The sequence below is a fragment of the Teleopsis dalmanni genome, unplaced genomic scaffold (assembly GCF_002237135.1).
Source record: "Teleopsis dalmanni isolate 2A unplaced genomic scaffold, ASM223713v2 unscaffolded_contig_0328, whole genome shotgun sequence".
Taxonomy (NCBI): Eukaryota; Metazoa; Arthropoda; class Insecta; order Diptera; family Diopsidae; genus Teleopsis; species Teleopsis dalmanni.
Window position 1 is genome coordinate 4,252 of NW_024031710.1, and position 10,580 is coordinate 14,831.

The 10,580-nt window shown below is 31.1% G+C and overlaps 3 protein-coding genes across 3 annotated transcripts; all 3 read left to right on the forward strand.

Moving 5' to 3' along the window:
* Window positions 1-417: 417 nt before the first annotated feature.
* Window positions 418-1,254, forward strand: LOC119663355. Its single transcript, XM_038072967.1, has 2 exons — window positions 418-510; window positions 606-1,254. Exon 2 carries the CDS (start codon window positions 702-704, stop codon window positions 1,173-1,175), a length of 474 nt encoding a protein of 157 aa, XP_037928895.1. The 5' UTR covers window positions 418-510; window positions 606-701; the 3' UTR covers window positions 1,176-1,254.
* Window positions 1,255-4,406: 3,152 nt separating this feature from the next.
* On the forward strand, window positions 4,407-5,238 carry LOC119663354. The gene is made up of 2 exons (XM_038072966.1): window positions 4,407-4,493; window positions 4,589-5,238. The coding sequence occupies exons 1-2, from the start codon at window positions 4,447-4,449 to the stop codon at window positions 5,157-5,159; spliced, it is 618 nt and encodes a 205-aa protein (XP_037928894.1). The 5' UTR covers window positions 4,407-4,446; the 3' UTR covers window positions 5,160-5,238.
* A 4,483-nt stretch (window positions 5,239-9,721) lies between these two features.
* Window positions 9,722-10,558, forward strand: LOC119663356. Its single transcript, XM_038072968.1, has 2 exons — window positions 9,722-9,814; window positions 9,910-10,558. Exon 2 carries the CDS (start codon window positions 10,006-10,008, stop codon window positions 10,477-10,479), a length of 474 nt encoding a protein of 157 aa, XP_037928896.1. The 5' UTR covers window positions 9,722-9,814; window positions 9,910-10,005; the 3' UTR covers window positions 10,480-10,558.
* Window positions 10,559-10,580: the final 22 nt, after the last annotated feature.

Below are 10,580 nucleotides of genomic sequence, written 5' to 3' on the forward strand. Positions count from 1 at the left end.
CATATATTAATATTTCATCGCAGACAGATCAAGTATTTGCTGTTTAAACATTGGTCCGACAACTTTAAATAATTTTATTCGCAAATTACCTGACTTCATAACAGATAAGTAATAGTAGGTTTTTTACTTAATGAAAGGTTTCAATGTGTCCACTACATAAATAAATAGATCATAAGAAATATTCGTATGGAAATAACACGTTCTAGAATAAGAGTAGAACACAAAGTCCAGAAAGTCCAGGTTTACAATCTGTGATAACAAGTTTTATAATCAGATTTTAATCCAGTACTCTTGTTTTTATTTTTAAGTTATATATAAATAATAATGACACTTCAAATATATTTGTATTTTATGACAAAAAAGAACAGTCAAATCAACTTAATAAAAAATTTTCGATAAAAATTTCTTAATATTTTCATAAGAATTTGACTGATATATACTATATTTTTCAATCAAAATAATTATGTGGTTATTTAAGAAATTATTTGGCAAATCAAACGTGGAAGAAAGGTAATTAATTTTTATGAAAATTATAAATTAGATTAATATTCATAAAAACTTTTTTCTCTAATTTCTTTTTGTGATTAATCTCCGTCATACCACAGCCGGAACACAGAAGCATCTGGAAACGATGCAATATCAAATACGGACTTAGCAGGATCGAGCTGCAGTTCGCAATCTCCTCCAATTGAACTGTAACGATGGTGTGTAATGAGACGTCAGTTTCGGACAGTAATTTAAGTATCCGTGGTAGTGTCGTTTGTGATGATCTACCACAAAGGCAACTATTACCTGTAGAAAAGACAGAGCTCAAGATAGAACACGTTTATAATTTACGTAGTCGTAGCAAAAATTCAATTTCAGAGAGCCTTAATGTAAATGAAGAAGGTTTAACTTCTCGAGTTGTGAATGATGAAAAGACAATCTGTGGACAAAAGCAATCCATTCATGCGCAAGATCTTGGTAAGCGAAAGAAGGATGAATTAACTCAACATGGTGGTGGTGATACTATAAGCCGTTCGGTTGTAATAAATGAAACAAAACTTGAGAAGAAACTCAATATTGCAAAACGTAAAAGGTGTAGCACTGATGAGGCTGCAACAGCTAAAAGGATACGTACTGAGGACGAGGATGGAAATGATGCTTCCAATATGGACACAAGGGATGCTGAATAAGAAGAGTAAAACTTGAAATATAACTAAAGAAAAAGTCCACCTTAATAAATATTTATTTTCGTATTTATTATATTCAAATAGTAAGACATATTTAAAAAAAAAAATTTATGTGTTAAAAGTGATTAACAAATTCTATTAAAAATAATCATTTTGCATATATATTCTGACATCTTGTATATATCTCTGAATAAATTCTTTGAATTAAAACGTTCGATTTAAACTGATAGTTTCTTAGATACTCATTGAAACAACAACATATCCCAGTACTGTATAACTTTTAGTTCCAATTAATCAATGATACGGAGAGTATGGGAGAAAGTTAATCAACTATCCACACTATTTCTGCAGTACTGAAGTTTAGACAGATTTTCAATTTCCAGATAGAAGACGAAAGTAAACTCAATTTGAGTTTGTGGTCGTAGATATAATATTGGTAGCAGATATAAGATAGACACATAAGAGGTAGCAAATACTCGTACTACAAAACTACAATTCATTGAAATTCGGCTTGGAGAAATAATCTACACACATGAATGCAAGTAGCTCAATAGATCTCTTGGTCTTTTACTTTCGGATCCAATTGATTCCGTTAATTCTTAACTTAGGTTTCGTTCACGTACTTATTCTAACAACAAAAGCCTCGTCAAGCAAGTCACGTCTGCCAGAAAGAGATCTTATCTGTTGGTGACATCGTTAATAAGTAGTAGTGCGCACAACTACTGGTTTCAATTACAAATGTTTCAGTTGCTCAACAGATATTTTTTACTGGCAGCTATATTTTTTTTCTGCTTCGAATATTAAAAAAATAACATTTATTGTATTAATAGTTTCTGATGTTATTATTTTTCTTTACCATATTTAAAGGATTTTATATTAAACGGTCTATAGTAAGTCGTAACAGCAGGAACTTATAATTAAGTTAGCTTAACATTTTTTTAATGTTTTTCCTTTATATTCATGAGGTTCTGAGTTCTTCTGAGTTCTTCTGAGTTCAATATCTTAAAAACACTACCAAAATTTTTGTGCAAAATTGATGACGAAAACATATATCAGAAGGACTTTACGAATAAAATTACTTTTATGAAGCAGTTTTAATGAACTAATTATTAAATTTGCTCTGCAAATAATTTAATATATATGTTTACTGTTATTACGTTATTACCTCTCGACCTCACTCCACCTCACAAATTGGTGTTAATTTGGATAATTCATTAATTTTCGTCGTATAACACAGTCAAAACTTAGTTACCTCGGATAAAAACTTAATAAGAAAGACAATGATGATTTGCAATTCAGTGGAATATTTACTTTGATTTATTTAAAATTTTAGGCATTTCCATTTCAATCTTATAGCAATCTTATATACTAAAGACGGACACACCTATTTTTAACCTTACAATTTTTAACTTGCAATTTTTAACTTCAAATTTTTTACTTCAGATTTTTTACTTCAAATTTTGAACTTCAAATTTTGAACTTCAAATTTTGAACTTCAAATTTTGAACTTCAAATTTTGCAATTTCAAATTGGAACTTAAAATTTGTGAACTTTAAATTTTGAGCATAAAAAATATTGTACAAAGTTTATGAAATTAGAAAAATATAAAAATACATAACTTTATTTCCTCTTCCGTTTAATAGGAACCACTGAGTGATTTTCTTCTTCAGTATATTTCCTTTTTCTAAAGCGAGGAAGTTGATTGACATTTTCTAGTAGTAGCTTTTCGTTCCTCTTCCTAGATTTTGCATTCTTTTTCTTTTTACAAGTTTCCTTCCGTTTCGTCTGGGTGGGTGTAGGTGGACTTACGCGCTGTTTCTTGACCTTCTTGTTGACCTTCTTCTTGGGCTTAGCTTTTTCATCCTGCATTTCGGTCCTAATACACTTAACGTTTTCACGTTCCTTCTTAATAACTTTTACTTTCTTTTTAGTGTCTTTTTTCGCTTGAGTCTTTCTGGCTCTTACGGCATCTGTATTAACCTTACCCTTACCACATTTTCCACTTAACATCCGTGCCGTGACAGAGCGTGTAACAATAATGGAGCGTCTAACAGTAATAGATTTGCATCTAAGTGCTTTTCCAGTCGCAGCATCAGCTTCACTATTTGAAGACACCACTTGTTTTAATTTCTCGCGATCCATTATTAAGCTTTGGCAATGGACTAAACTACTCGGACTCTGTTTGTAGTAAAAGTTGTTTCTTGCTTTCTATTAAAAATAAATTGGTTGGTACGATATACCTCTAGCAAAGGACCTGATTTTCTAACATACAATCAGACTGATTGATAGTTTTTAAATATTTTTCAATTGAAGTTAAATTTAATTCGAATTTTGACTTCTATTTAGCTTGCTTATTTAAATATACAAAATTCATTCAATTTACAGAAAAATAATATTTTTCCCAAACACTGAGGGGGGAAAAGGAAATAAAAGTAAGAGACACATGCTTGATCTACTCGGATCGGGATGCCTTAAATGTAAGCAACACGTTACAGGGAAATATAGACCTTATGGTGGAATACTTCCAAAAATGGAAGATTAAAATTAATAATGACAAAACCAAGGCTATATTTATAACTCGAAAAAGAAGACAGCATCCTCCAAGAGTGAGCGTTTGCGACACGGAGATACGGTGGGAGGATAATATAAAATATCTGGGGGTCACTTTTGACAAACGGTTCAATTGGCTTAAACATTTGAAATACAAACGGAATAGCTGCTCTAAGATTCTACATTTATTAAAGCCGCTATTTAATAATTATCACTTCAACTTTAAAAACAGAAAGTTACTTTATACGCAAGTAATTAGACCTGCTCTTCTGTACGGATGTGTTACATATAGCAAAGCCTCAAATACCACCTTAAAGCAATTACAGATAGCTCAAAACCTGGCCTTAAGAAAACTGTTTAAGATTCCATGGTACATTAGATCTACGGACATACATAGAGATCTTAGGATTGACTCAGTGAAAAAATATATCAGAGACAGAGCTTTAAAATTATTCACTAAAGTTGATACGCTACTTAACCCCGCCATAACAATCCTCAAGTCCACTTCTGGACTCTCAGGAAGATATGCTGATTTAAGGTCCGTCATCAACTAAAAGACAAATAAATGATATGATTTTTTAGCCTAGTTAAAGCCTAGTGTGGGGTAGTGATTAACCCCCCAGTCATTATAGAGTAAAAGTGCGTAATAGCACTAACTCAAGAAGAAGAAGAAGAAGAAGAAGAATTTGACTGATATATACTATATTTTTCAATCAAAATAATTATGTGGTTATATAAGAAATTATTTGGCAAATCAAACGTGGAAGAAAGGTAATTAATTTTTATGAAAATTATAAATTAGATTAATATTCATAAAAACTTTTTTCTCTAATTTCTTTTTGTGATTAATCTCCGTCATACCACAGCCGGAACACAGAAGCATCTGGAAACGATGCAATACCAAATACGGACTTAGCAGGATCGAGCTGCAGTTCGCAATCTCCTCCAATTGAACAGGTAACGATGGTGTGTAATGAGACGTCAGTTTCGGACAGTAATTTAAGTATCCGCGGTAGTGTCGTTTGTGATGATCTACCACAAAGGCAACTATTACCTGTAGAAAAGACAGAGCTCAAGATAGAACACGTTTATAATTTACGTAGTCGTAGCAAAAATTCAATTTCAGAGAGCCTTAATGTAAATGAAGAAGGTTTAACTTCTCAAGTTGTGAATGATGAAAAGACAATCTGTGGACAAAAGCAATCCATTCATGCGCAAGATCTTGGTAAGCGAAAGAAGGATGAATTAACTCAACATGGTGGTGGTGATACTATAAGCCGTTCGGTTGTAATAAATGAAACAAAACTTGAGAAGAAACTCAATATTGCAAAACGTAAAAGGTGTAGCACTGATGAGGCTGCAACAGCTAAAAGGATACGTACTGAGGACGAGGATGGAAATGATGCTTCCAATATGGACACAAGGGATGCTGAATAAGAAGAGTAAAACTTGAAATATAACTAAAGAAAAAGTCCACCTTAATAAATATTTATTTTCGTATTTATTATATTCAAATAGTAAGACATATTTAAAAAAAAAAATTTATGTGTTAAAAGTGATTAACAAATTCTATTAAAAATAATCATTTTGCATATATATTCTGACATCATGTATATATCTCTGAATAAATTCTTTGAATTAAAACGTTCGATTTAAACTGATAGTTTCTTAGATACTCATTGAAACAACAACATATCCCAGTACTGTATAACTTTTAGTTCCAATTAATCAATGATACGGAGAGTATGGGAGAAAGTTAATCAACTATCCACACTATTTCTGCAGTACTGAAGTTTAGACAGATTTTCAATTTCCAGATAGAAGACGAAAGTAAACTCAATTTGAGTTTGTGGTCGTAGATATAATATTGGTAGCAGATATAAGATAGACACATAAGAGGTAGCAAATACTCGTACTACAAAACTACAATTCATTGAAATTCGGCTTGGAGAAATAATCTACACACATGAATGCAAGTAGCTCAATAGATCTCTTGGTCTTTTACTTTCGGATCCAATTGATTCCGTTAATTCTTAACTTAGGTTTCGTTCACGTACTTATTCTAACAACAAAAGCCTCGTCAAGCAAGTCACGTCTGCCAGAAAGAGATCTTATCTGTTGGTGACATCGTTAATAAGTAGTAGTGCGCACAACTACTGGTTTCAATTACAAATGTTTCAGTTGCTCAACAGATATTTTTTACTGGCAGCTATATTTTTTTTCTGCTTCGAATATTAAAAAAATAACATTTATTGTATTAATAGTTTCTGATGTTATTATTTTTCTTTACCATATTTAAAGGATTTTATATTAAACGGTCTATAGTAGTTCGTAACAGCAGGAACTTATAATTAAGTTAGCTTAACATTTTTTTAATGTTTTTCCTTTATATTCATGAGGTTCTGAGTTCTTCTGAGTTCTTCTGAGTTCAATATCTTAAAAACACTACCAAAATTTTTGTGCAAAATTGATGACGAAAACATATATCAGAAGGACTTTACGAATAAAATTACTTTTATGAAGCAGTTTTAATGAACTAATTATTAAATTTGCTCTGCAAATAATTTAATATATATGTTTACTGTTATTACGTTATTACCTCTTGACCTCACTCCACCTCACAAATTGGTGTTAATTTGGATAATTCATTATTTTTCGTCGTATAACACAGTCAAAACTTAGTTACCTCGGATAAAAACTTAATAAGAAAGACAATGATGATTTGCAATTCAGTGGAATATTTACTTTGATTTATTTAAAATTTTAGGCATTTCCATTTCAATCTTATAGCAATCTTATATACTAAAGACGGACACACCTATTTTTAACCTTACAATTTTTAACTTGCAATTTTTAACTTCAAATTTTTTACTTCAGATTTTTTACTTCAAATTTTTTACTTCAAATTTTGAACTTCAAATTTTGAACTTCAAATTCTGCAATTTCAAATTGGAACTTAAAATTTGTGAACTTTAAATTTTGAGCATAAAAAATATTGTACAAAGTTTATGAAATTAGAAAAATATAAAAATACATAACTTTATTTCCTCTTCCGTTTAATAGGAACCACTGAGTGATTTTCTTCTTCAGTATATTTCCTTTTTCTAAAGCGAGGAAGTTGATTGACATTTTCTAGTAGTAGCTTTTCGTTCCTCTTCCTAGATTTTGCATTCTTTTTCTTTTTACAAATTTCCTTCCGTTTCGTTTGGGTGGGTGTAGGTGGACTTACGCGCTGTTTCTTGACCTTCTTGTTGACCTTCTTCTTGGGCTTAGCTTTTTCATCCTGCATTTCGGTCCTAATACACTTAACGTTTTCACGTTCCTTCTTAATAACTTTTACTTTCTTTTTAGTGTCTTTTTTCGCTTGAGTCTTTCTGGCTCTTACGGCATCTGTATTAACCTTACCCTTACCACATTTTCCACTTAACATCCGTGCCGTGACAGAGCGTGTAACAATAATGGAGCGTCTAACAGTAATAGATTTGCATCTAAGTGCTTTTCCAGTCGCAGCATCAGCTTCACTATTTGAAGACACCACTTGTTTTAATTTCTCGCGATCCATTATTAAGCTTTGGCAATGGACTAAACTACTCGGACTCTGTTTGTAGTAAAAGTTGTTTCTTGCTTTCTATTAAAAATAAATTGGTTGGTACGATATACCTCTAGCAAAGGACCTGATTTTCTAACATACAATCAGACTGATTGATAGTTTTTAAATATTTTTCAATTGAAGTTAAATTTAATTCGAATTTTGACTTCTATTTAGCTTGCTTATTTAAATATACAAAATTCATTCAATTTACAGAAAAATAATATTTTTCCCAAACACTGAGGGGGGAAAAGGAAATAAAAGTAAGAGACCTTTAAGTCTATTTTCTTTGTGAACAATAACACAGATTGCTGAAAAGAATCTATTTGGGAAAATTCTTTATCATAATTTACAGTAACGACAATTTCCAAGATTTATATAATTTAATAATAAATAGGGCATCAAATTTATCAATATTTTAAATACTGAAAATTTTTGTTCATTTGAAATGTTTACAATTAGAGGTGTTTTTGAATAAACTTTTCTTAGAAACCCTACAAGCTGGAAAATATATTGGACTCTTTGGTATTAAAGTCCTTAGCGATACCACTTAGTGCAATTAATAGGGTGTGATCGCAAATCACCAATAAGGTGACTACAACTAAGTATTCCTGGTTCTGCTCCCAATCAGAAAATGTTTTTTCGCGGGTTTAATAGTCACTGATCCATCAGTGTCACAATAATTACTTTAAATCATTACTATTACGAACTGTTACGATAATAACGAACTACAAAATTTATAAGAAATCTCTTGGAAGAATTGTAGCAGGCTCTTCTTACCTTACAGATGTTGTCTTTCCCAAAAGTTATTTCTGTTTTTATCATAAAATCGTTGTATACGCGGTTGATGACAATTTTGATGTCAGTCTGGATCCTCAGTGGTGATTATGTGCATATTTTATCAATTTCGTTATCTATCTCGATTTGTAAAAAATCAATGCGCTCAGAAGCCCAGAACACATGGAACTTCCTTTCGGTTTCAGTGAATCAATGGATTGTTTCTATTTAAATACATTTTATAAAAATGCGTTGTGCGCTGTAGTTGGTAATATAATCCGATATAGTCCGATTGTCAGTATAAAATTTTTATTGTATATAATTTTTACACTTTAAATTTGAACAATAAAAGTTTTCACTACTTTGTGCGGATTTAGCTTCTAATTTTATAGGTTCAAAGTCTTGAGACTGCCACTTGTAGTCCAACAATTATACTGACTTAAAAACCAAAAACAATTCTGCTTAGGTATTAAATAAGACATTATGTTATTATATTTCACTACTATTCAAAAATCGAGCTATAAACAATTATAGTCGTTTTTTCTTTTGAAACGACTACATATTTCTTTTGTATAGAAGATGCTTCAATAATGTGATTGCCAATATGACTACGTGATATATAATTATTAGCAGTTTAATGCAGCATTAGATCTGTTTTCAATTTTTTAGCCATCCATGATCACATCCATGAAAGTGAAACCTTCAGCGTTTTGATACCAGACCTTTGTCCAACCATCTGTATTTACTTCTTGTTGCTGTTTAGTATTTATAATCCATGTCTGTTGATTGACTTGTCCAAAGTCCGTTTTTTAAAAATTTAGACCTTTGAATGTTGGAACCCTACTTTATTGGTCTGCGCTACTTTTCGGCATACAAATCCGTTGATGGCATGATTTAAATAATTTTAAGGGCATCTGCTGACTTTAAGAGTAGCCGCTGCACTTGAAGCAACCAATAAAGAGTTTTTTTCTAGTAAAATTTTTTATATTATCTTATCTGCTGCATTCTAGGACTTATGGTGTTTTTATAAGGTCGTAGTAACATTTGCTTATTGATTGGGTTTTCACAAGGGGAGAAACCCTTTTAATAATAATATAAGAGAATCAATAATAACTACGTCCTCTGATAGTACTCGTAATTGAAATAATTTGATTTCAGTTTATTTCGTATTTACCTGTCATTCCCATATTTATTTATCTCACTTTTATTTTTCCCACATATATTAATATTTCATCGCAGACAGATCAAGTATTTGCTGTTTAAACATTGGTCCGACAACTTTAAATAATTTTATTCGCAAATTACCTGACTTCATAACAGATAAGTAATAGTAGGTTTTTTACTTAATGAAAGGTTTCAATGTGTCCACTACATAAATAAATAGATCATAAGAAATATTCGTATGGAAATAACACGTTCTAGAATAAGAGTAGAACACAAAGTCCAGAAAGTCCAGGTTTACAATCTGTGATAACAAGTTTTATAATCAGATTTTAATCCAGTACTCTTGTTTTTATTTTTAAGTTATATATAAATAATAATGACACTTCAAATATATTTGTATTTTATGACAAAAAAGAACAGTCAAATCAACTTAATAAAAAATTTTCGATAAAAATTTCTTAATATTTTCATAAGAATTTGACTGATATATACTATATTTTTCAATCAAAATAATTATGTGGTTATTTAAGAAATTATTTGGCAAATCAAACGTGGAAGAAAGGTAATTAATTTTTATGAAAATTATAAATTAGATTAATATTCATAAAAACTTTTTTCTCTAATTTCTTTTTGTGATTAATCTCCGTCATACCACAGCCGGAACACAGAAGCATCTGGAAACGATGCAATATCAAATACGGACTTAGCAGGATCGAGCTGCAGTTCGCAATCTCCTCCAATTGAACTGTAACGATGGTGTGTAATGAGACGTCAGTTTCGGACAGTAATTTAAGTATCCGTGGTAGTGTCGTTTGTGATGATCTACCACAAAGGCAACTATTACCTGTAGAAAAGACAGAGCTCAAGATAGAACACGTTTATAATTTACGTAGTCGTAGCAAAAATTCAATTTCAGAGAGCCTTAATGTAAATGAAGAAGGTTTAACTTCTCGAGTTGTGAATGATGAAAAGACAATCTGTGGACAAAAGCAATCCATTCATGCGCAAGATCTTGGTAAGCGAAAAAAGGATGAATTAACTCAACATGGTGGTGGTGATACTATAAGCCGTTCGGTTGTAATAAATGAAACAAAACTTGAGAAGAAACTCAATATTGCAAAACGTAAAAGGTGTAGCACTGATGAGGCTGCAACAGCTAAAAGGATACGTACTGAGGACGAGGATGGAAATGATGCTTCCAATATGGACACAAGGGATGCTGAATAAGAAGAGTAAAACTTGAAATATAACTAAAGAAAAAGTCCACCTTAATAAATATTTATTTTCGTATTTATTATATTCAAATAGTAAGACATATTTAAAAAAAA